The sequence below is a fragment of the Procambarus clarkii genome, chromosome 28 (assembly GCF_040958095.1).
Source record: "Procambarus clarkii isolate CNS0578487 chromosome 28, FALCON_Pclarkii_2.0, whole genome shotgun sequence".
NCBI classification, from domain to species: Eukaryota; Metazoa; Arthropoda; class Malacostraca; order Decapoda; family Cambaridae; genus Procambarus; species Procambarus clarkii.
This window is the reverse complement of record NC_091177.1, coordinates 9,272,299-9,300,026: the sequence shown is the minus strand read 5'-3', so window position 1 is coordinate 9,300,026 and position 27,728 is coordinate 9,272,299. Positions and strand designations below refer to the sequence as shown.

Here is a 27,728-nt window from a genome sequence, read left to right as displayed (position 1 = left end):
TGAGAAATGTTTAGATTTACCTTTACCAGTTTATTTCTCATCAAATCGCCTTCAGCTTCTCGCCAGCGTGTGTTTCCATCAATCTACGTTGTAATTTTAAGCTTTGTAACACAAATTGTATAGTAGCTAACAGCAGCCTTTAATGGCAGAAACATTAAAGTTCACTCCCTAGTTATTTTTAAGTAATTATTTGAGCATTTTGCTATATAACTGTTTCACAAATAGCAAAACAGAGAGCATATTATGGGTCCTTAGAGCTAGCCTGTGTTATAGGAGGGTATACGTTATATGAGAGTTGCTCAGGTTTATTGTTAATGTTAACGGTATTCTTTTTAAGTGAGGTTCTGGTGAGGTGATGGTGAGGTGAGATAATGGTAAAGTCATTATTTAGGTGAGATTGGCTCAATATATAGGTGTAATGGTGAGGGGAATAAAGAGGTGTTGAGGGGAGGGAAAGAGGTGGTGAGGGAACGGGGGGAAACAATTGTGTGTACAAAGGGGATTTCTGTTCATATATACGTAGCAGTGTTTAGCTGGAGGCGAACAGTGTGAAAGCTGTTCTAGTGTTGAGTTGTTTCACAGCGATGGCTTCTGGCCATTTGTGAATATTGTTCGTACCTAGACTCATATATATATATATATATATATATATATATATATATATATATATATATATATATATATATATATATATATATATATATATATATATATATATATATACGATACAGAGGGGAAACAGATGTGGCGATACAGAGGGGAAATGCGCACTGCATCCAGGGTTCCTGCCCGCCATCTGAGGAGCTGGAGGAACTCGACAACCTATGACAACCATCTTTGTAACCCGTATGTAACTCCTTTTTTGTAACAAAGTTCAAATAAAGTAAATATATATGTGTACATACAAAAGAATGGGGGTGGTAGGAGAAGATAATATTAGTGTTCAGTGAGAAACCACAAGGTCTCCTCTGAATACTTTTTATTTTCTTCTCCGAGGCTATGGGTCCCCACATTGGCACCAGAGGTGGTACCCTCACAAAATTTTATATATATATATATATATATATATATATATATATATATATATATATATATATATATATATATATATATATATATATCTCAAGGTCTTATGCTGAGTGTCTCAGAGTCTTGTGCTGAGTGTCTCAGGGCCTTCAGTACAGGAGCCACTATGTCTCAGCACGAGAAGCACCTTAATTAAGGTAAATAAATACTTCAGTACAAGAAGCACCGTTGGACTCACCGGAAGTATGGCAGCGTAGAACTCCCGCTGTGTCTCCAACTGTGCGTTGCTGCTGCTGCTGTTGCTGCTGCTGTTAAGGGTGTCCCTGATGACTTCAGTGATGGCTTCGTAGTACCCACCAGGAAGAACAGTAACTTCAGTGACCGCTTCGTAATACCCACCAGGAGGAGTAGTGACTTCAGTGACCGCTTCGTAATACCCACCAGGAGGAGTAGTGACTTCAGTGACGGCTTCGTAGTAACCACTATTAGGAGCAGTGGCTTCAGTGACCGCTTCGAAGTACCCACCAGGAGGAGTAGTGACTTCAGTGACGGCTTCGTAGTAACCACTATTAGGAGCAGTGGCTTCAGTGACCGCTTCGAAGTACCCACCAGGAGGAGCAGTGACTTCAGGGGCCGTCGTTGTACTCACATTAAGAGCAAGCATTTTGAATATGGAATACATGGCAATTTAGTTTTTCATTTAAAATTTTCTAATAAGCAACTCGAATATTAACAACTATGATTTGCCTGAGGGGAAACTTAGTATGATTATATATGCTAACATTTTTGGTGTAAAAGAATGTTTACAAATGTTTTCGTTCGGTTTTTTTTAGACACTCATTTGAGGCGTTTGTTTTCCCTTGGGAAGATGTTTGTTTACAAGCACACAATATGGTTTGTTTTTCCGGATAAAAACTTGTGTTTACATTGACCCAATGGGCTAACTTTGCCTTACGACATGTGGCGTTATTCAACACTTTCGGTAGCCATGTTAGGTGGTCAGGGGGTAGGTCAGGGTTAGGTGATTAGGGGGAGGTCAGGGGTAGGTCAGGGGCAGGAAGTAGGGATGAGGCCGTCCAAAGGGAAGGTTAGGTTAGGGGAGGTTGTCTGAGGGCAAGAGGCAGTTCAGGGTGAGGTGAGAAGAGCATCATTGTCAGTGGTCAGGCGTTCTTATCGTTCACTCCCAGCGCTCAGCAGCAGCGTTCACTCCCAGCGCTCAGCAGCAGCGTTCACTCCCAGCGCTCAGCAGCAGCGTTCACTCCCAGTGCTCAGCAGCTGAGCAGCGCCACACCACGCCCGGCTACCTGTAAAAAAAAAAAAGAGTCACAGTTTAGTACATATATTAAACATTAACATCAAGAGCGTCTGACTTCTCAACACTCTGTACTCGCCTAGTTGTGCTTGCGGGGGTTGAGCTCTGGCTCTTTGGCCCCGCTTCTCAACTGGGGGTGTGTATGCCCTCTGTGTGTATAAGGGACACACCTAGCCGAACTCTCTTGGTATTTTAAACAGAACTTAAACACCTGGAGAAAATACCTGATCAACCAGACTGTGATTCATACATCAGACTGCAAGTAGCAGCTAACAGCCTGGTTGACCAGACCACCAATCAGGAGGCCTGGTCAGAGACCGGGCCACAGGGGCGTTGATCCCCGGAACCAACGCAAAGGATCACCAGGATATCAGTGACATCTATTCAGAAGTAAAAACATACAGCATTTCAAATGATAATTAATTTTACAATGTTTTCCAATTCTTAAAAAAAAAGAGAGAGAAAGAATATTTTAGTGATCATTCTAGACACAAACATTCATTAATTATTTCTGTGTCGAATTTAAATAAAAGTTGATAAAATCCTCTTATATGTATAGAGCCTTGAAATGTTCAACGACCTTTTTTAAACTAATTCATAAACAAGGTTCATAGCCCCCTTCGAGGAATGAAAAGAATGAGAATTCATCACATAATTCTTCATACCACGAGAGGCGCAATTCATCATTCAACATAACTACCCAAAATTTATTCCAAAACCCATTTTAAAAGTTTTTTTTTAGTTTTAATGAGTGATTTTTTTGAGGGGGAACTGGTAGAAAGCACTTTACACTTGGCTGAGTTAAGCGATAAGTGCTGTTGTGGTTGTTGTATGAAACGGTAAGTGCTGTTGTAGTTGTGTGAAGCGGTGGATGCTGTTGTAGTTGTATGAAGCGGTGGATGCTGCTGTAGTTGTATGAAGCGGTGGATGCTGTTGTAGTTGTTTGAAGCGGTGGATGCTGCTGTAGTTGTATGAAGCGGTGGATGCTGCTGTAGTTGTATGAAGCGGTGGATGCTGTTGTAGTTGTATGAAGCGGTGGATGCTGTTCTGGTTGTATGAAGCGATGGATGCTGTTGTGGTTGTATGAAGCTGTATGTACTGCTGACGGTTCAATAGCTCTGCGTGCCGGTGCCATATATAACATAGCACCGTATGTATACGCATATTTATACCCATATGTATACGTATATGTCAGCGTACACAATATGGCGAATGAAAGAGGGGGCCCCATTTTTTTATGTCATTAGTCTCATCTGACTTTTTCTCCTATTTATATCAGGGGTTATACCTAGCCTACCTTCGGAACCCAGGGTTGAATCACCAGGGTTGTGATGATGGTTGTGATGCAAACTACCATGACCTTGCATGCAATTTGGTCATTAACGATCATCTCCACAACATTATGTTGTGAATATCATCACTATACATCATTATTTAATAGAGAACGTACACCGTTAATATGACGTTGTAACTGCTTCTTTCATCTGGTTTGTGTGTTAGTATGTTATTTAAGTTTTCAAATTAACATTCGATTGGAAAAAAACACATCAAGGGATATGAATGTAAGACTGGAGCACTCAGCTATTTCCCCTCATACATGCGTCTATGCCTCATACATGCGCCCATGCCTCATACATGCGCCCATGCCTCATACATGCGCCCAAACCTCATACATGCGAACAAACCTCACAATCTCAGCCGTCTAGGAATCTATGAGATAATATCGCGCCTGCAAAGTGCCTTCATTCGACGAATTATTCCACTTGGGGAATTTTCGGTGTTGTTTGCAAGGGAAAAGACGAGAGAAAATTGTTTAATTTGGTCTCTAGCATCCTCGAGGTGTATGAAGGACGGGCGGTTGATGCCAGGGCCAACAATTTACAGCCAGTTGGGGGAGTGGGTAATGGTTGTTAGTGAAGTTGTTCCACACGCCATAACGGAGCCTCGTAGTACGCTCCCGTCTGTGTATATTATATATAAACTGCCTGAGTCGATCCCCCAGAAGACTGATCCAGACTACTCCTTTTAAAGACCCAATTGTAACACAAAGAGCAACAGCTTCAAGCTTAACAAGCCTAACTGTAGAACAAAAACTGGGGATGCTTTGTTCACCTATAGGGGTTATTAACCCAAGGAACCGCCTACCCGCCGAAACCGTAAATACGAAGACATTTGCTGCAGTTCAAAATCCATCTGGACAAAAATCAGCAGGACGAAAATAGAGGTAATTGTGGCAAGCCGCCGGGTTCCTGACCCCGTCGAGGCCACTAGAGAGTAAATCAGGTCAAATTTGCCCCCCTCGCCCGATATTGAATTTTGTCAAAACAGCTTTATATTATACTGTGGACAGGAATACTAAATAAATTTGTGAGTACTGTAATATAGGCTTGAGATGTATAGTGTTATACATCCCATTGCGTCTACAGTACAGGTAAACTAGTACGGTATACTAGGTGTAGACCTCCGTGTAGTATACAGCCCCTGGGCGGGTTGTCTTTTGGGTCACCAATAGGTACCAATGTTGTCTCCAAGATCAAATTAATTTAAGGATTTTACTGGTGTGATTTAAATCTTTTTCCTTGTCTTATGAAATGTTATGTGGAAAGGTGCTGGCTTCTGCCATTATTATTATTAGTAGTAGTAGTAGTATTGTTAATGAATACAGATTCAAAATTAAGTCTTTCGAAGGAAAAGGTGATCAGTTGGCAGCATCCCAGCTGAGCCCACCGTGCCATGCTAACTAAGGGCATTGTACTCTCAGCTTTAACTGTGAAATACACTAACAGTTCAGGGAACGTTTACAATACCAGTATAGACTTTTCAGGTGAAGGTAAAACGCTAAAATCACAGAGTAGTGAACTTATTCTCTGGTGAGAGCGTGTATGTTTTACAGTGGTTCCTGCCTGCCCTCTGGTGTGGGTCGTGGGGGTGTCCCACGGTGGCCCCTGCCTGCCCTCTGGTGTGGGTCCTGGGGTGTCCCACGGTGGCCCCTGCCTGCCCTCTGGTGTGGGTCCTGGGGGTGTCCCACGGTGGCCCCTGCCTGCCCTCAGGTGTGGGTCCTGGGGGGTGTCTACCTCGTTTCTTGTTCTTCCTTTTTTATCAACATGTTCCCCTGTGTGTTCTATCTCCCCCTCGCCCCACTGATTGTTCTTTTTCCTCCCCTTTTACCGTTTTCACTCCGACTTTATCAAATATTTTTTGGATTCAGTCTCCAATTTATTTTCTCTGTTCAGAGTCTCCGGATCCAAATGGTTCGGCTATTCAGTCAGACAAATACAGTACAGAAAAGGCAAAACAAATAATTGTTTAAAATAGCCGTCTCGGCTATTTTAAACTAGTGTTGCGGTCTTGCCGGCTAGTATGTGGAAAATAGTCATGTTTTTATGGTTGAATCTAAAGTTACATCAGTAAGTAAAATGTATATATTTTTTTGTCCTGAATATGAAAATATCCCTTCGTCGTTTTTTTCTTATGCAAATGATTACGGAAAACTTTTTTTTACAACCGAGCAAGGCCCGTTTTTTTTAAGGGTAAAGCATTACGTTATTTGTATTCAATATATATCAAATATGCTATCGAACAGTCGATAGATAAAGCGCACCAGTTACCGATATAACAAGTATTTTGCGTGGAAATAATAAATTCTAAAAATCTTGAAATCTAAAATTCTTATATAATCTTACATGTTATTTAAGATGTTATCACAGAGCCCATGAACTACAAACATCAGCAGACCAATGTTTACCTTCAGGAGTATCTGTGGTTATCTAGAGATGATTTCGGGGCTTAGCGTCCTCGCGGCCCGGTCTCCTTTTTGTTACACTCCCCCTTCCCCCAGGAATCAGCCCGTAGCAGCTGTCTAACACCCAGGTACCTATTTACTGTTAAGTGAACAGACGCATCAGGCGTGAAAAAAACTCTGCCCATTTGTTTCCGCCTTCGCCGGGGATCAAACCCGGAACTTTAGGACTACGAATCCCGAGCGCTGTTCACTCAGCCGTCAGGCCCCGTACCAATTCGGGGGCCTGATGTCTGAGGTAAACACAGACACACTCACCATTGTTTGCTTTCCACTTACCACATGCGGGTTCCCGCCTCTAACACACCGTGCTTTTAACCCTCGAGTTACTGTTTATTCAAAGTATATCATAGTTACTCACAAGTGTATTCAAAACCTACAAATAAAGATGGAGGGATTTTTTTTTATTTGTAAAAAAAGATAAAGAATTAGTACATACACAGTAAGGTTAATGTACAACCATGTCATTAACTTTGTTAATTTTTTTATCATTGTATCTCGCAAATAATTGTTTTTTGTGCCGTATTTACGATAATAAAGGATTTTTTATTCACTTCACAAATATCTTCGGCAAACACATATTATTAGCGATTGATTTGCTGGTAGATGCGTGATTACACAGTTGTATTTTATTTGTATCATACAGAGTTGTATTTTATTTGTATCATACAGAGTTGTATCGTATTTTAGAAATACGAGATGGATGAGATGCTGCCAAATATTTACATGAAACAGAAGAAATATGTTACATGCGTAAATAGTGTCAGATTGCTTGACATTGCAAAATAAAGCAAACATAGCCTCGTCCAGAAAAGTTATTGGTTGAACAGTAAGAATTTTCAAATCAAGGGAAATAAATAAATTCATCAATTGATTCATAAATTGTTGTATATTGATAATTGACTTAGTTTACAAAATTCAGGAACATTATTCCTTCCCATCTGTATTCCCTTGTTTACATTAACACACCCGGGATAGATCTCATTAAAACACATCACAGAACTCGAAAAAACAGATCCAAACTGGGAAAGTTTTTGATCCAAGTAAATACTGGTTACCTTCCAACGTGGTAAATAACATTTTATTCCCCTTGGGGTTCTGGAAGGCTTGAACCTCCGACCCCCTAGAGCGGGAGACAGTAACTCCATCAACCGATCAACAATATCGAAAAAGACTTCCAGGAAGCAAATAACTGTCCGTTGCATTACAAAAGTTTTCTTGAATGCAACTTTGGGTGATCTACATCCCGGAGACAAATTCCACAACAGCAAATGGAAATCCAATCTGACAAAAGTGCCTTTTTATTTTTCGTTTTTAATTAAATGGTTTTAAATTGACTTTCTATGAAATTTAACCCCATTTCTTTATTTTCCCGTTTTCTTTTGCGCCTCGTTCTGTACGTGTTTCGGTCCGTAATGACTAGTTGTAAATAATTTTCAAAACATTTAATAATTGTACCTCTCATAGAATATTGTCTTAAGACATGTTACTTTTTCCTGATATTGATATATGAATGCAGTCACATTTTGCGGATGATACACATGAATACAATGAAGGGTAGTGTATTATTCACATATGAATGCATTGAAGGGTAGTGTATTATACACATATGATTGAAATGAAAGGGTGGTGAATTATACACATGTGAATATAATAAAAAGCTAATGTATTATACATGTGAATAATATGAAAGGATATTGCATTTTACATATCTGTTTATAATGAGTGGCTAGTCGATTACGTATATCAATTCAATAAAAGGGTTTTCGCATTATATTCATCAAGTACAATGAAAGACTGGTGCACTATACACATGTGAATACAATGAGAGATTAGTGCATAACACTTTGACGAGCTTCGGTTGTTTGGCTTTGGTGTTATGTACGAAACCTGTCTATCTCGTGTGGTATAAAAGCCACCACCAGGGTGCTTAAGACTACATCTAGAGTTATTATGTCAAAGAGATAACTGTTATCTGTGCCTTTAAGTGGCCATTTAGGAACTGTGACGATCTAACTATATAGACAAGACGATCAACGATCTTTATATATAGACAAGACGATTCAACGATCTTTATATATAGGCAAGACCTCGATTTCTGGGCGTCGGACAATGAACAGACAAAAAAAAGTTGTAGCAAAGAACATTTAATTTCTATATTCAGACTATCGTTAAAGATATCCTGACAAGCAACACGAAAATAATCGTCAAATGCAACGACGATAGATTAGACAGAGGCGAAGCACTACACATTAAACATTCAACTATTGCCTGCCAGCTTGCATCCCACCGCTCTCTCGATCAAGACAGAATATGCAGCTCAGTGTGCATATGTTGCAAGCAGCCGGTGAGGTAACACATATATATATATATATATATTGTTAGCAGTCTTTCTTGTAAACATATGTTGTTGAATATGACCGAAGAGGTAAGATTAATAATTCTAACACGAATCTTCTCAATATTTCTTATGTTTTTCTTCACAGTGTAGAAAAACATAAGAAATATTGAGAAGATTAGTGTTAGAATTATTAGTCTTACCTTTTCGGTCATATTCAACAACATATATATATATATATATATATATATATATATATATATATATATATATATATATATATATTAGTATATTTTGGTAGCAGTCTTTCCTGTAGACATATTTTATTAAATATGACCGAAAAAGTAAGATTAATAATTCTAACACGAATTTTCTCAATCTTTCGTACATTATGCTTCACTGTTGGAGGTAAATCAAAAATCACTTCTCCAAAATTCATTTTTATTTCTAGTCTGACGCGACACGGGCGCGTTTCGTAAAACTTATTACATTTTCAAAGACTTCACAAATACACAACTGATTAGAACTTGCGTTTCCCTGATTTTATATCTACATTTGAGTGAGGTGGGAAGGGTGATGTGGCATTACATTTGAGTGAGGTGGGAAGGATGATGTGGCATTAGAGGATATTAATAGGGTATTAAAAGTATCAACACAAGACAGAACACGAAACAATGGATATTGAATAGAAGTGTTTGTAGAAAGCCTATTGGTCCATATTTCTTGATGCTTCTATATTGGAGCGGAGTCTTGAGGTGGGTAGAATATAGTTGTGCAATAATTGGCTGTTGATTGCTGGTGTTGACTTCTTGATGTGTAAATGTGATGTATACACATCAAGAAGTCAACACCAGCAATCAACAGCCAATTATTGCACAACTATATTCTACCCACCTCAAGACTCCGCTCCAATATAGAAGCATCAAGAAATATGGACCAATAGGCTTTCTACAAACACTTCTATTCAATATCCATTGTTTCGTGTTCTGTCTTGTGTTGATACTTTTAATACCCTATTAATATCCTCTAATGCCACATCATCCTTCCCACCTCACTCAAATGTAATGCCACATCACCCTTCCCACCTCACTCAAATGTAGATATAAAATCAGGGAAACGCAAGTTCTAATCAGTTGTGTATTTGTGAAGTCTTTGAAAATGTAATAAGTTTTACGAAACGCGCCCGTGTCGCGTCAGACTAGAAATAAAAATGAATTTTGGAGAAGTGATTTTTGATTTACCTCCAACAGTGAAGCATAATGTACGAAAGATTGAGAAAATTCGTGTTAGAATTATTAATCTTACTTTTTCGGTCATATTTAATAAAATATATATATATATATATATATATATATATATATATATATATATATATATATATATATATATATATATATATATATATTGCAGAAGCACTTAATTGTGTTTGCTCCTTGTCTCCGAATTTGGTGAAACCTTCAACGAGACGCATCATAAAGTGTTAAGACAATGAGATTGCAAAGTGAACTGAGAATTAATTTTGCAACTTTCTTTACCGGCATATATATATTTATATAGATACCTCAGTCAATCTCCTTATAATGTATATATAAATATACAGATTCACTTAAGATTTTAACTGTATAGAGTTTTGGGACACGTTAAAAATTCGTTGACATAGTTTAAGATTTCATAACATTAATTACCAGCTAAACAAACCCTACTGACAAACGTAATGAAAATACCTGAATTTTGAATATATTTTTATTATCAAGTAACGATTTTGGTTGTTGCTGCCGGAGGCGGCTAGTTTATTGTGCACCCCATACTCATCCTGTGAGCGGTAGCGCAAAAAGCATTACAGAGGGCACAAAAGGTCCTTACCAGACCTCCTCTTAGATTATTACATAAACAGTTTCATCTATCCGTCACACCTTATAGTTACAGTGTCAGCTAGTTACAGAGAAAGTGCTATTTCAAGAGCTATATATTTACAGTAAGTCATTATACATTAATGGTAACCAATTAACATAATCCATCATTTAGATTTTAGAGAAAGTTAGGGAGAAATTTAGAGGAATTTATAAAATATATGTAAATGCATGGACCAATTACACCAAAGTCAGAGGTCAGAGAAGGGGGGGGGATGCTCGTCACCATCTCACCTGTTGATGAATGGGGAAGTGCGGGAGATGAAGAGAGATTAATTCTGAGGCAACTCTGTCTAATTACAGCAGCCTCCGCCAGAGCCACCGTCCTTCACCCTAGGGAGAGATATGACCCGCCTCACACCAGCATGAGAGAGATAATAGCAACTGAATCACTACTTGTTGTATCAGTAGAGATAAATAAGGTTAAGCACATTTACCTCCTGAGGAACACGTAAGCCGGATAACATCAGCGGCATGTGCAAGGTTAGTCAGCGTGTGGACTCTTTAGAGTTAATAAAGAACAAAAAACAAAAGAACAATGGAAAAAGTATTAACCCCAATAATAATAAAGGTAAACGTTGAATGAATAGAGAGGAAGACACTAGTAAAATGATAAAAGGGAACATAGGAGTTAAGGGATTTGTTTAAATGTGTGGAAAAACGTATATAGCAAAGGAGAAGCCAAATAAAAACACGATAATGGTATAATATTAAGCAAAACAAAGAACCAAACACGAATGACAATGCGTTGAAAGGAGTAAGAATTACCATACATAGCCATTGTGGAGGGAAGCAAATGAAATAAGAAATGCAATAACACGATTCGAAATCAAAACTGCAATATCAAAGCAAAGCATTGATGCTAGAACAAAAAAATCAGGGGCCCGAAAAAAGCTCCATACTGTGATTTTTGCATGGAGATAAGTACATTATATAGCACCGGATCAGAGAGAACAGAACTGGGAGAAGCCAGGATCAGAGATATTCTGATCACTGTGCTGACTCCAAGCTCCTGAGGGAGGAATTGAAAGTTATCACACAATCCATTGACTTCAACTTTACTGGAAGGCAGAAGCAAAAATCATCACACCATCAGGGAAGAAAAGTAAAGAATTCAAAGTAGCAAACATCGGCTAATGCGGATTCCTGATTTTAAATATCTGTATTTAGAGTCCTACCGCATCACATACATACCAAATATTAAGAAAAAGATTGAACAAGAAATCCCAAACGGAAGATAACCCTTCCTCATACTCACTGTTTCTCCCTCATACTGATTCTCCCTTATTACTCACTCTTATCCACCTCGTAGCAATCACACTCCTTGTATACCACTACTGGAGACACGAGAAACTAGAACTTCCCTGCAGAATGATGATATCCTGGAGTGAACCTCATCTGCTGCTGATTAATGAAACATGAAATCAACGTCTTTGATCGGTCACAGGCCACAGACCAATAGAATATGTGCAGCAAGAACTGACGGAACTTCACAAACGCACGCAGCGTGGTCAACAAGCACTGGAAAAGTTCTTCAATCAGCAAAATCTGCTCAAAAATTCCTTCTCAGAAGTGCCTGAACTTCTCCTCCTCCTTCCTGTTCCCAGCTTTCTATCCCTTCTCGTCTTTCCCTTCCCCTCTCTCTTCCCTCTCTCTTCCCTCTTCCCCTCTCAGTCTCTTCCCCTCATCTCCATTCCCCCCTCCTCTCCCCCTCATCTTTAATCTTCACTGCATAGTACCTCCACTGTATATTCTTTCTTCACCATAACCATCTTTACTGATTACCATCTTCATCATTGTATCCTGAATTAAATCACTTCATCTTTCTCGAGTAAATCACAAAAATCTGCGGGTAAACGGCGGGAGGCGGTGACCACCACTGTACGGAAAACACATCCACGATTCTGTTTCAGACTTCATGGATGCCGTATGGGGGGAAGGGGAAGGGGAGGGGGGGTTAGAGGGCTATATTGTTTTAAAGTATGACACTGGAGCCGAAACCGATCAACCTATGTTCGTCCCGAACCCCAGACCATTTCCCTCTCAAAGTCGGGTGAGCCTAATCCCATGTGTCTGGCCTCCAATCTTGGAAAGACTGAAATACAGCTAAAAGAAAAAGATCTCTTTAGTGAATTAGTGATGATAGCAAAGAGAGACGGATTGAGTGCAAGAAACGCACCCATTCTCCTGCAGAGAGACGATTTTGAGTGCAAGACTACGAGATTTGAGTGCAAGAAACAGGCACACACTCCTCCCTCCTACATAATCCCGCAATGCCTGGCCTGGCAACGATGATGAAAGGCGCAGAAATCATTCAAAGAGACGAAGAGGTCCGGTTGGGTAAAATAGTAAGTGAAATTTATGGAGCGACAGGCAGCTGAAGGGAGAGTCCGGATACGAGAGGAGTGCTGGAAAGGATAACCGAATTAAGACACCATAAAGTGAGGGGGGGAAGTAGGGAGAAAGGGGTAAAAAGGGACGGGGTTAGAATGTGAAGGGAAGAGGGTGTGGGGGGTTGGGGGTTGATTAAGTGGTGGGTTGGGGAGAGGAAAGTGACATAGTTACAGCATTTTCAATTAAGTTATCAACGTGTGTCATCTCGTTATGTCTCCTCCTGTGTCGTTATGTTTCCCTCCTCGTGTGGATGCGCTCATACATATGTATGTTTATACATGTGTGTTATGGCGTGGGTGTATGTATGTATATGCAGATTCATCAAAAACGTATTATGCGCTTGAACCGAACCTTTGCAGATGGAATTATACGTTGTAATTAAACTTTGAAACTTGTAACAACTTTACTCAAACTTATCCCATAAAAGGCAAAACTTGCCTGGCTTCCACGAGAAGGCCAATTGGAACTTGAGCTTTGTGATACCACCAATACTAACCTCTAAGTCCTGTAAAGCAGGAATCATCATCTTATTGACTTCAACGACAAATGCCAAAATGTTTCTGTGTTCATGTCAGCGATGTTTCCTACCCTTGCAACTGGTGGTTTTACACCTGGTGGACGTAATACCTGGTAGCTGTATCCTCTGGAGACTGGGGACTGTACTATCTGGGGACTGGTGATTGTATCCACTCACACTTATTCACGTATGTCTAACCTCCGCTTGAAACAATCCTGCGATCCCACATCTATTATGCTACCCAGGAATGATTCTCCTCATCAATTAGGGAGAGGAACCACTCTCTCCTAATTGAATTATCCAACTGCTCCTGCTGCTGTGTGTTTGTACTCACCTAGTTGTACTCATCTAGTTGGGCTTGCAGGGGTTGAGTTCTGGCTCTTTGATGCCGCCCTTCAATTGTCAATCAACTGATTTTTTTCACACACACACACTCTCCCAGGAAGCAGCCCGTAGCACCTGTCTAACTCCCAGGGTACCTATTTACTGCTAGGTGAACAGGTGCATCAGGGGTAAAAGAAATTCTGCGTATTTGTTTCCACCTCCACCGGGGATCGATCCCCGGACACTGGAATTACGAATTCCGAGCGGTGTCCACTCAGTCGTCAGGTGTGTGTGTGTGTGTGTGTGATTTACCTAGTTGTATTCACCTAGTACTGTTTGCGGGGGTTGAGCTTTGCTCTTTCGGCCCGCCTCTCAACTGTGTGTGTGTGTGTGTGTGTGTGTGTGTGTGTGTGTGTGTGTGTGTGTGTGTGTGTGTGTTGCCTTCACTTGTGCTCATAATTCATATAAGCTTCGAGCAACAAGAACATTATCTAATCTATTATCTAATCTATCTTCCGCCGAGGAGCGGGTTGGCTTAGCTAGGTAGGCTTCACGCCTTAACAATAATCTCATCTCTGGCAGTTTTGCTTATAACTTTCGTGTAATAAAATTCCCATTACTTAGCATAATTTTTTGTCGAATATTCATATCGCCAACGCGCAAGGTGGGACGCTGGAGCAAGGACAACAAAAGGATGGGAAAATTCTAAATAATTTGCAATGACAGAGAACCAAAAATTTGTAGGCATATACTTCGCAAAAAACTGGGAGGAAATTTTTTCGGCAAAATAAAATCAAGAAGAATCTTTTTCATAAAAATTAGGAGGCATATATTTTGTAAAAGATATAATTTATTATTGAAAGCCTGACGTAAGACTTTGTTTTTATTAACGAATATTATAAAAACAAGCCTTATGTCTGTGAAATAACGTCTCAACTCCATTTTTATCGTAGAGTTGAGTTTTAATAACCCTCCAGAGATTAATAGACCTTAATAACCCTCTAGAGATTGATAGGCTTTAATAACCCTCTAGAGATTGATAGGCTTTAATAACCCTACATAGATTGATAGGCTTTAATAACCCTCCAGATATTAGTAAAACTTAATAAGCCTCTAGAGGTTGATAGGCCTTAATAAGTATGCAGTGGTTGACAGGAATTAATGACCCTCCAGAGGTTGCTAGGACATCATAATCCTCCAGAAGTTCATTGGCCTTAATAACCCTCCGGACAGACCTCAAGCTGAACACAATAGCGTATTCATATTTTAACTTTACCAAACAACTTTATCACTCAATTATTGCTTCCTTTATGTAAGCCTTCCTTATATATTTGAGGAAGGCTTCCTTTATGTAAGCCTTCCTTATATATTTGAGGAAGGCTTCCTTTATGTAAGCCTTCCTTATGTACTAATTTAAAATAAAATTTCCTTAACTTCCAGCAGGTCCTTTGTGAAAATAAATGAAAACTAAATACTGAAATATAAGGAGTTTGATAATATATTATTACAAAATCATATATGGCGAAACCATTTGAAGGAAAGTGCTTTCGCTTCTGGTAATACCTTAATGTGAATTGGGTTTAATACAATTAATTACAAGTTACATTAGGTAGAGACAATTGGTTTAATAAGCTTATGGAGGAAGAAATGAATGGTGTTATTCTGTAAATTGCATTTTGGGGATCTCTTTAATATCTTTACATGATCCTGTGATGTATATACGAAACGACTTCCATCTTTCTCTCTCTCTCTTTTTCTATCCTTCTTCTGTCTCTCTGTTTTTCTCTCCGTTTCTCTTTATATTCTTTTCTTTCTATCCTCTCTATCATTTTTTGCCTTTCTCTCCTCTATCAGACTTCACGTTATTAGGCTGTGTAACGTTGTGTAACACGTCAAGGGCTGATCTTCCCTTGGTGGCAAAGCACCTCTTACTGACTCTTGGTTGCATCGCTTGGTGATTTGGCTGTACCACGTGATGGGTTGTACCACCTGGTGACGGGTTGTGACACCCGGTGACGGGTTAGGACACCTAGTGACGGGCGACTGTGTCAGAGGGGAAAACATTGTAAAGAAAAAACACAAAACGTATATTTTTATGTATTTGTTTTGACGCACGGTTCATTGTTCTCGATAACTGCCATGTTTGTCTCACCTGGCCTTCGGCGAGACCACCTGTATAGACAGGTGAGGGAACAATGGCTGTCCAGGTAAGGGACCGAAAGATTGCCTTGTAGTTTGCTGGCCTAACTTTCGATTGGAATATCATGGTTACCTGGTTGATGGGGTTCTGGGAGTTGTTCTACTCCCCAAGCCCGGCCCGAGGCCAGGCTCGACGTTGCTTAAATTGCTACCTAAAAGTCTTTCGCATTGTCGGGACAGGAAGCCTTCTCGAGGTCCCACTGCCTCAAAGACTAGGCTTTTTCCAGAATACAACACACAACAGCTTACCTAGACCCCCATGTACTTACTGTTTGGTGCGCAGATGCATCAGGTATACATAAATGTGGCTCAAACGCTTCGACTTGCCCTGAAACAGTCGATCGATGGAGTTCTAGCCTACCGGGGGCCGCGGGCCGGGGCAGGCTAGAACCTACCCTGGCCCGCGGGGAGGCGCAGGGGTGCAGTGGCCTATTTTTCTTTCACCCTCGGGGAGGCGCGGGGTGCAGTGCCCTATAGACACCCCCATGTAGTTAGAATCACTACAACTCAGTCGACTGTGCTGACTATTGCTCTACACAGTGAACTATTTCTGGCATGTTCACTGCCAACTGTCACGTCACATTCAATGTCAACAGAGAGCATACATGCCGTTAAATGGGGGTAAATATTCATTTATTACCATGCTTGGACGGGCTCTTCAAAACACTCCTTGGTGGGCTGACAATAACATTTCTTTTCACTCCAGTGAGGACTCGGGTGTTGGAAGCCTTTGTGGTCTTTGTAAATGTTAGAGGAGAAACAATTAACAGTCAGATCATGTTACCAGAAGCCTAATAGGTGAATGACTTTCTCTGTCAACATTCACCGCAGCTGTTGCGAAAGTCTGCAGGTCTGCAGACTCAACAAAGCGCAGACATTTCGACGCAAGATTTAAAAGAACACGGGAGACTTTGGCACTGCCTGAACAACAGACCTTGACACTGTTAGATCTACGTGCAGTGCCACTGCCAGACCGAGGAACTTTGTCACGACCAGACCAAGGAACTTTGTCACGACCAGACCAAGGAACTTTGTCACAAGACCAAGGAATTTTGTCACGACCAGACCAAGTAACTTTGTCACGACCAGAGCAAGAGGAAGCATTAACGTGCTTCAGGGGACGACCATGAGTGTATACCCATTGAATATATTTAACATATTGGCTTCTCATTAATATTAAACTTTATTAACAATTTGTTTTTCTTAATTTTAAATTTGCCTTCGCATATGGATAATAATTTACGCCAAAAAAAATCAACCACTAACGACGGGATAATTAGGAGAGGAAGCTACACCACTTAATCACCCTACCACCCTGTTTAACAGGTGCTAAACATCATCCGATCCGGAGAGGATGGCAACTTCTGGCAATGCGAATCACATGAGGTCCACTTCCCATGGAAAATATATTAGTCATAGCTAAGTTGTTATGAAGCCAAGATGGCATTCTAACTGCAGCAATTTCAGATAATTAGAGTTACCTTGGACAGTTATGCATGTTTTGACTTTTGACCCTTAATGATTTCGTGAAAGATACACGAGTGTGTAGAACGTTCATTCCTGAATTCATTATTTATTTACATTTCCAGTGTTTTCCTTTTCGTGTTGACCAGACCACACACTAGAAGGTGAAGGGACGACGACGTTTCGGTCCGTCCTGGACCATTCTGAAGTCGAAGAATTCCTTTTCTTTTTTTCTCTCGGAAAAGGAAAAGAATTCTCCGAAGAATTCTTTTCCTTTTCGTGTTTTGCGTAATTATTGATAAACATTCTTGCTGTCATTAATGTTACAATGTTACATTTAATCCAGATACAGATGTGTCAGGGGAAGATATATTTCGTACGTGTTTGGTATACGAGTGATGGAGACTGAAAATATTGAGATGTTTTTACTTGTAAACTCATAGAAAAATAAGGCTACCTTAAATTGTTTTAAGCGTCTTAGCAAAAATCTTATTGAAGTCATGTTGCTGCTTCTGCCTTGCGAGTTTCCGCAAGTGTAAATGTGAATTTATGAAGTGGAACAAATTATGTTTATATGTATATGTGTGTGTTTACACATACGTGTATGTTAGATTGTGAATTAATGCATATACATATATAGTCAACTCGTGTGAGTCCTGTTAACACGAGGTTTGCGTAGGGTAAAGTATTTCTTAGTCTACCTTGCCTCTCCTCCTCTCTACGAAATATCCATTTTCTACATTAAATTGTTGATGTAGAAAATCAGCTGACTCGCTGACCTCATTACGAGAATTAAGCGACCAGGGACAAAAGCCTCATTATTTCTTCAAGCAGTCAGGGTCATTCTGCCATACGACACTCACTGGATTATGAGGTTCGTGTAATCAGAGTCTCATAAACCAAATAGGCTCACATGAAGCTATGAGGCTTCATGGGAGTCTTTTTGGTGAGTTTCTTAACTCTGCTTCCAGCTCTTTGGAAACCCAGACTCAACTATTTGATGTTTTTTTTCAATATTTGGGTGAAGCAGGAACACAAACATTTCACGCTTTTTCGAAGTGTTGCTGCACTCTTGTAGGCAAGGGTGATGTTGCTTGTGTTGACAAGTATCGTGACTTGTTGCCATGCCTTGTGGATCTTGTTGCCACGTATTGTTGTTTTCATGATAACCCACACACCAGCACAACCCCATAAACCAACCACCCACCACCCCGCCAACCACCACACTCCACCACCCCACACAAACCAACCACCCACCACCAAAAAAATAAATGTCACGACCCTAGGCCACGGATCGCCCGCTAAAGTTGATTAATAAGTGCACAGGATTTTTGAGTCCCTGCTCTAACAGGGTAAAATTAAATTACCTGTGTTTGAAAGACTACCTGGATTTTATTAAGAGCGAAAATAATCAGAGTCCTAAAATGTCACAGCGCCTCATTTTCACCGGGACGTCGATTGTTAGTTGTGCACACAAAGACAGAGGCAAAATGTGAACAATAGACCGGTTAGAGAGTGGTCAATGACCTCAGTGTGATCAATGATCAATGTGATCAAAGATTGGACTGTTATCAACGTTGGTTCAAGACCGGTAACAGCCGAGAACGCGGTTGCTCGCTTCTTGCATGTCGGCGTTCAATCCCCGAGTGTCCAAGTGGTTGGGCACCATTTCTTCCCCCAGTCTCATCTCAAATCCATATCCTGACCCCTTCCAGGTGCTATATAGTTGTAATGGCTTGCCGCTTTACCCTAACAATTCCATTCCATTCTCTCTCTCTCTCTCTCTCTCTCTCTCTCTCTCTCTCTCTCTCTCTCTCTCTCTCTCTCTCTCTCTCTCTCTCTCTCTCTCTCTCTCTCTCTCTCTCTCTCTCCAGTTGGGCAAAACAAGTTCGAGTAACTACTTAACTACTCCATATCGAGTCTAATGTTTTGTGGAAATATATTCCAGGTGTACATGGATCCTCAGTTAGGTTAGGTTAGGTTAGGTTTGGTTAGGTTAGGTTAGGTTAGGTTAGGTTAGGTTAGGTTCGGTTCTTGTAATTTAACACACCATTTTTTGTGACGGTGTGACATTAACATATAACATTTATTGATTATTTGGATTCTCGATGAAGTTCTTTTACAACGTCCATCACCAATTTAGTTTTATTCGTAAATCATTTAATACATTTTCCTTGCCCCTCCAATTCCATCTGCCCGACAACCCACTGGCACCCGGGCCTTGTAAACACACACACACACACACACGCACACACACACACACACACACACACACACACACACACACACACACACACACACACACACACACACACACACACACACACACACATACACACACTGTCCCATTCTGTCCTGTTCAGCTTTCCAAACAAAAGCACCACCAGGGCGCTATCCAGTAAATTGCCCACTAAACCAGAGACCCAGAGAGTGCGCAGGCCACCACAAACTCAGAGTTCTGTCAACTGTTTAACCTTTTAGTAGTATAAGGCCGGAAACAGTGCGTTGGACGCGATGGCCCTCTGACCATTTCAAGTTTGTTAGGTTTGGATTGAGAAACAGACTGCTTCTGAGTGCTGTGGGGTGAGGAGAACCTCACTGGTTGCCTCACGTCTCTGGTAAACAGAAGCGTTCAGGGAGACATGATCACTATGTATAAGATTCTCAGGGGAATTGACAGGGTAGATAAGGACAGATTTGTTTTAAACATGGGTGGTACTCGCACAAGGGGACACAGGTGACACAACTGATTGCCCAAATGAGCCACAGGAATGTTAGAAAGAATTTTTTCAATGTCAGAGTAGTTAACAGATGGAATGTATTAGGAAGTGGTTTAGTGGAGTCTGATTCCATATACAGTTTCAAATGTAGATATGATAGAGTTTAATGAGATCAGGAACCTATACACCAGTTGATTGACAGTTGAGAGGCGGGACCAAATAGCCGTAGCTCAACTTCCCTCCCCCCCCCCCCACAAGTACAACTAGATGAGAATACACACACACACACACACACACACACACACACACACACACACACACACACACACACACACACACACTATCAACACGTATGTAAGAATAGGCTGACAAATGGTTACTCGTATGTGCCCCAATAAATGCAAAATGCTGAGTGGTAGTGGTTATCTTGAGGTTATCTTGAGGTTATCTTGAGATGATTTCGGGGCTTTTTAGTGTCACCGTGGCCCGGTCCTCGACCAGGCCTCCACCCCCAGGAAGCAGCCCGTGACAGCTGACTAACACCCAGGTACCTATTTTACTGCTAGGTAACAGGGGCATCAGGAGTGAAAGAAACTCTGCCCATTGTTTCTCGCCGGCGCCTGGGATCGAACCCAGGATCACAAGTCCAGCGTGCTGTCCGCTCGGCCGACCGGCTCCCTTGGTAGTGATAGTGGAAGTCATCCCACCAAACCTAAACCCAAAGTTCCAAATATTATGTTCTTGCCGTAATATTTTACCCAACTCTGCAACATTTCATCACGACAGTATCTACATCAGACACCCACGTAATCATCAGCATTAAGCGTAAACCCACCACGACACTATAGCACTTGGAGGGAACGTGAGAGCAAGGAGCTGGGATATGAGGACTGGCTGAAGGTGCCCAACCACTTAGATAACCGGAGACCGAACGCCGACCCGGCAAAAATCAAGGTCGTCAAAAGGCTAAAGTTGCTCCGTGATGGGACGTCGGCAACAATTACCCGCCAAGGCCAACTAGGGCCGCGGTGGCTATGTTCCGAACGCTGCCCGAACGCTTCACTAAGCTTGATTACAGGGGGGAAGAGAAAGCTTGAGTCGATACCCAGACAAAGAACCTATTGACCTCTCTGCCATCAGGAGAGAGGAAGCTGAATGCGGACTCGTCGTTAGGGAGCTGAAATAACTAATCAGTGCAAACGATTTCTGTTTTACTTCAACATATTGTAGAGGTTCTAAGATAAAAATAATTATTTCAATTACATTTCACTATTTAAAGGAGAATAATACGTGAATTAAAAGCAAAGCAGGATTAATCTAGCCTTAGTATTGCAGTAATCACATCAAGAGAAAACTTACGCTTGACACTGCTCTTAGCTCTTATGAAGAGCTCAGAGCATCATTTTGTATGTATGAGATAATTATAGACCTTTTGATACCAGGCTCCGCTGGCGGCACTCATTGGTCCTGTGTGTCGTCACCTCGTATAACGAGCTTGTCTCACCTGCTTTAATTACAAACAGGTGAAAACGAGGAGGCAGCAAGCGACCTCAAGGGTCCATGTGAGAGGCGTTATGAGATAATCTGCTTGAACGCACAATCAGAGAACACTGTATAAACATCAGAGGTCCACGGTTGTTCAACATCCTCCCAGCGAGTATAAGAAACATTGCCGGGAACAACCGTGGATATTTGCAAAACTAGATAGTTTTCTTCAAGAAATGCCGAACGAATCGGGCTGTGGTGGGTATGTGGGCCTGCGGGCCGCTCCAAGCAACAGCCTGGTGGACCAAGCTCTCACAAGTCAAGCCTGGCCTCGAGCCGAGCTTGGGGAGTAGAAGAACTCACAGAACCTCATCCAGCAAGTAAGTATATGTGGTAAAATCTATACTATAAGAGAGTGTCTGTTTGTGTGTTCAAAGTTGGAGGCTACACGCTTGGGCCTTGCCTCACCCAAATTGGCAGAGGGAATGGTCTGGGGTCCGGAAGGAACATAGGCTAGTCGAAGTCGCCACAATTAAAAAAGGAACACTGTGCCAGGGTCACATTCACACCCCCACGACGATTTTTTGGTACTGGCTGCCGACTCTGTAAATATTTCGAAAACAAATGAAAACCAACATTTTTTACGGGCAACGCCGTGTACCTCTTAGTATAATATATAACATTCAAAATAAATTATGTGAGAGTTGTGAATCGGCTAATTGTGACTCAGCTACTATAATTATGTATAATGTCTCTGTGATTCATTCGGGTACTAAATTTCCACCTGTGTCCCCTTGTTCGTATTTCTCTCATTCTAAATTGTGAATAATTTTATTGTCTAAATTATTCTGTTTATTTCCTTGAGAAATTTTCTAAGTTGGTGATCATGTCTCTCTCTCTCTCTCTCTCTCTCTCTCTCTCTCTCTTCGTCATTCACAATAACTACTTGCTATTGTTATAAATTTGATGTAGAAGCAAATTTAACTTATCAAATGGAAAATTCAATGAAACCCAAGATATATACTCTGCGATTATACCTCGCCTGTAAGTATATACACTGAAAGTTTATATTTACTAGAATATGTTCAGGAATAAAATAAACTTACTGGCTGGTTAGCCCTTGTTGGCCTTAATAGCCCTTCAGAGGCTGAGAGACCTTAAACCCCCACCTAACCAAATAAAACCCAGAACATGATTTACATGATAAATATGCAAATTATGTTTAAAAGACGTAACAAATACGTAAGAACCACGTGGCTTTCACCTTTGCTGAATAATGGGTAAATATAAGGGAGATGTAGAGATAATGAGGCAACATAAAGGCACGAGTAGGCTAGATGAGTGTAAACATTCACACAGGGAGTGGGGGGGGGCAATGGGTGATGAATAGGTCACCAAGGGAGCCATAGGTGATGGATAGGTCACCAAGGGAGCCATAGGTGATGGATAGGTCCCCAAGGGAGCCATAGGTGATGGATAGGTCCCCAAGGGAGCCATAGGTGATGGGGTAGGATTGGTCTCGGGGTCCATGAACGGCTTATGTTATCATCAGTGAATGTCGAGAAGCTGTAGAAATATATTAATAGCATTCAACATCATTAAGGCCCATTAATGAGGTTTTTCTCCCCATTCCCCATTTGAGTGACGTGGCTTCACAACATCATCAATATTTAGTTGGAGATCATAAATAGCCTTCAAAGAATTTGAGCAGTGAAGGTTTGAGGGCGATCTACATTTACCTAAAATATGTAGCCTAGTGTGGAATACTCACCAGAGTAAAGCACAAACTGAAAATTAGAGAAACCCCAGAGGTTTCGTACAAGATTGGTCCCCCTAAGAGATCTATTGCAACAGGCGACTGGTAGTTGAAAGACTTGGCCCAGGAGCTGAAACTCGGAATGAAAGAAAAATATAGGTGAACACGCAAACTCTCTCATTCTTACACACACACACACACAACTAGATGAGTACACACACACACACACACACACACACACACACACACACACACACACACACACACACACACACACACACACACACACACACACACACAGCATATCAAAATGCCAGGATTACCTCTTCCTATCATTACATGCCTGAATAACTACCTGAGGTCCGGCTTAGTTTCGTTCACGTTAGCTATCAGCTCGGGAGGAAATAGGATGCGTTGGTCGGTTAAACTCCAGAATTAACTTCCCACTTCATAACGCAAGCTCATTAATGACGTTAACAACTCCCTAACAGGTATTCAGACGCCATCCTAGGCAGACACGAAAGACATTTCTTACCTGTGTTAAAGAGTCATTGACAAACAACCCGGTCTAACCACTACTACATGGTGTAATGACCTTTAACAGGTTGAGTTCATCCTACAAGCCTCCATCAGGCTTGTCGCATGGTAATATTACCTTAAGGTCACCATCATACTAGGAATAAAATATGTATATTTATCCATGATGCATATTGTGTTCTGAATTATACACTGTCGAGTGACTTTTGTAATGATTCGATCATTTATTACCAAGAACATTGTATTGTGTTGTTTGGTATTTATCGTCCGAACGTGTGCATCCCCGCTCTATAAAAGTTGGAAAAGTTTTAATGATGTGCGGAAAAACCACATTTGGAAAAATGGAGAATGCTTAATTTTACTATAAGTGAAATGTTCTTCCGAGCTGTGAGAACCTGTTTTTGTTATGTGGTTATTGTCCTTGTTCATGTGTGGATACGTGAGTGTATTGTATCAGGGTGCCTGGATGGGTGAGTGTCTTGTATCGAGGTTGCCTGGGTGGCTGTGTGTGCTATATCGAGGTTACCTGGGTGGCTGAGTGTGTGTATATATCGAGGTTACCTGTATGGGTGAGTGTGTATATATCGAGGTTACCTGTATGGGTGAGTGTGTATATATCGAGGTTACCTGTATGAGTGAGTGTGCTATATCAAGGTTACCTGTATGAGTGAGTGTGTATATATCGAGGTTACCTATATGAGTGAGTGTGTATATATCGAGGTTACCTGTATGAGTGAGTGTGTATATATCGAGGTTACCTATTGGGTAAATCCGCTATATCAAGGTACCTAAGTAAGTGTATTCGTTCTACTGAGATGGCTCGCAAACTGACGATATATACATCAAGAATAACACCCAAAACTGCCCCTTAAACCCCTAGAGTGCTATAGTGTTTTAAGGCAGCAACCCAAAACTCTTAGTGATAAACCTCCCCTCAAGGATCATTGGACAGTTTCACTAATTGGCTAAGCTTAACGACAAGCCTATCACAAGTTTATGAACGACCCTCCGTGCTTGCCTAACCTTGGCTTCGTGGGGTATCACTACACTAACACCCACATACACGCTTGTAGCCTAGCGCTTCCTATTTTATTTCACGTTCCCATGGTGATTTGTTAATTATTTTCTAGTTTTATAATTTTTTTAGTTTCGAGGTTGACGTGTTGAGTCATATGTCTAGTGCCATTATAAATCATTGTAATTTACAAGTGCTGATTTGTAATTTACAAGTGCTGATTTGTAATTTACAAGTGCTGATTTATAAATTTATAACAAAATTTATTTATTTTAAGATATTTATAACAAAAATATAATTTACAAGTGCTGATTTGCAATTTACAAGTGCTGATTTACAAGTGCTGATTTGCAATTTACAAGTGCTGATTTGCAATTTACAAGTGCTGATTTGCAATTAGAAGTGCTGATTTGCAATTTACAAGTGCTGATTTGCAATTAGAAGTGCTGATTTGCAATTTATAAGTGCTGATTTGCAATTTACAAGTGCTGATTTACAAGTGCTGATTTGCAATTTACAAGTGCTGATTTACAAGTGCTGATTTGCAATTTACAAGTGCTGATTTACAAGTGCTGATTTGCAATTTACAAGTGCTGATTTGTAATTTACAAGTGCTGATTTGTAATTTACAAGTGCTGATTTGCAATTTACAAGTGCTGATTTGTAATTTACAAGTGCTGATTTGCAATTTACAAGTGCTGATTTGCAATTTACAAGTGCTGATTTGCAATTTACAAGTGCTGATTTGCAATTTACAAGTGCTGATTTGCAATTTTCATGTGCTGATTTGTAATTTACAAGTGCAACTTACAACTGATACAAATTTATGTCGTTGATTCGGTAACAGGTTCAACGGGATATTTACAACTTCCTTTAGAATTATAGTCTTATGATCTATTTTATAGCCTACAGTATCCTGGAATCCGTAACAGATGTCCTATACACTATAGGATGCTATATAATACAGAATACTATATTCGGTAACAAATTCTCTGTAGCCTACAGTTTTTTGGATTCAACAACATATGTCTTAAGCAGTTTTCAAGCTGACAATACCTTACACACAGAAATCACAATAGCGTGATGCATCAAATGAACAAATCCACAAGGGCCGTGACGAGGTTCGAACCCTCGTCACGGCCCTTGTAGATTTGTTGATGATTCTGTTCTAATATCGCCCCCAACCCCTTCTAAATATTTACCGTGAGCTCACCTAAAGGCAAATGAGTATGACGGATGGCCTGAGATGTTAGAAAAGATGAAATTCAATGTACGACATGAATGCATAATCTGTTTAAATGAACAAAAGTGTAGTGTAGTGTTATAATCACTTTAGTTCCATTATTGTGCATCCAATACCCGTCCTGTGAGAGGCAGTGGAAAAAAAATTACAGAGGCATATAATAGGATTAGAGAAATATATATATTCTCTAATTCCATATAAGGGGATTAGAGAAACTAGTTCCCAATATTCGTCTAGTGAGCAGGTTATAGTGCTGGTAAGTTAGTTACATAGTTTGTTAACATATATATGTTAATTAACATAGTTTGTTAACATATATATGTTAATTAACATAGTTTGTTAACATATACATGAAGCCTATTCACAGTTTAGGATAGTTTATTGTGTATGAAATAATACCTACTACTTCAAGTCAGTAGAAGAGAGCTTTTGTATGTATGGTTGAGAATAGAAATATACATTGAAAATCTTGTTTTTCTGGGAGCAAAACAGTGTTATATATCAAAACAAGGCTAAATGTGTGTCTGTTGTGTTGCATCGGCCGGTGAGCACGTCAGACTTGGCTGTTGGCAGCAACATAGTGCCATGTTTACTCGACAAGCAGGGGTGATGATGGTGGCTTATCGTCCTTTAGGATCAGCCTTACGACCTGTTCCTGAGGTCGCTGGAAAGATGGGAGTGTTTGTCCAATTATTCCGTAATGTATTATTGTTTGAATTACAGGTTTTAAGTTTTAAGTTTTTCCCCGAGGGGCGAGTTTATTGGGCAGCGTCACTCATCCTGTGAGTGGACACACCGCCATAGTGACAGTATTGGGCAGCGTCACTCATCCTGTGAGTGGACACACCGCCATAGTGACAGTATTGGGCAGCGTCACTCATCCTGTGAGTGAACACACCGCCATAGTGACAGTATTGGGCAGCGTCACTCATCCTGTGAGTGGACACACCGCCGTAGTGACAGTATTGGGCAGCGCTACTCATCCTGTGAGTGGACACACCGCCATAGTGACAGTATTGGGCAGCGGCACTCATCCTGTGAGTGAACACACCGCCATAGTGACAGTATTGGGCAGCGTCACTCATCCTGTGAGTGGACACACCGCCATAGTGACAGTATTGGGCAGCGCCACTCATCCTGTGAGTGGACACACCGCCATAGTGACAGTATTGGGCAGCGCCACTCATCCTGTGAGTGGACACACCGCCATAGTGACAGTATTGGGCAGCGCCACTCATCCTGTGAGTGGACACACCGCCATAGTGACAGTATTGGGCAGCGCCACTCATCCTGTGAGTGGACACACCGCCATAGTGACAGTATTGGGCAGCGCCACTCATCCTGTGAGTGGACACACCGCCATAGTGACAGTATTGGGCAGCGTCACTCATCCTGTGAGTGGACACACCGCCATAGTGACAGTATTGGGCAGCGCCACTCATCCTGTGAGTGGACACACCGCCATAGTGACAGTATTGGGCAGCGTCACTCATCCTGTGAGTGGACACACCGCCATAGTGACAGTATTGGGCAGCGTCACTCATCCTGTGAGTGGACACACCGCCGTAGTGACAGTATTGGGCAGCGCTACTCATCCTGTGAGTGGACACACCGCCATAGTGACAGTATTGGGCAGCGCCACTCATCCTGTGAGTGGACACACCGCCATAGCAGCAAGTAAAACACTCC

The 27,728-nt window shown here is 41.0% G+C and overlaps 1 protein-coding gene across 1 annotated transcript in view; it reads right to left on the bottom strand.

Annotated features, from left to right (window-relative positions):
- LOC123755079 (uncharacterized) overlaps positions 1 to 27,728 on the bottom strand; it is a 106,841-nt gene that overhangs the window by 16,454 nt on the left and 62,659 nt on the right. The window contains exon 2 of the mRNA XM_069332874.1: positions 1,265 to 2,330. Coding sequence (XP_069188975.1) covers positions 1,265 to 1,708 — 444 coding nt within the window. The 5' untranslated portion in view covers positions 1,709 to 2,330. The remainder of the gene's footprint in view (positions 1 to 1,264; positions 2,331 to 27,728) is intronic.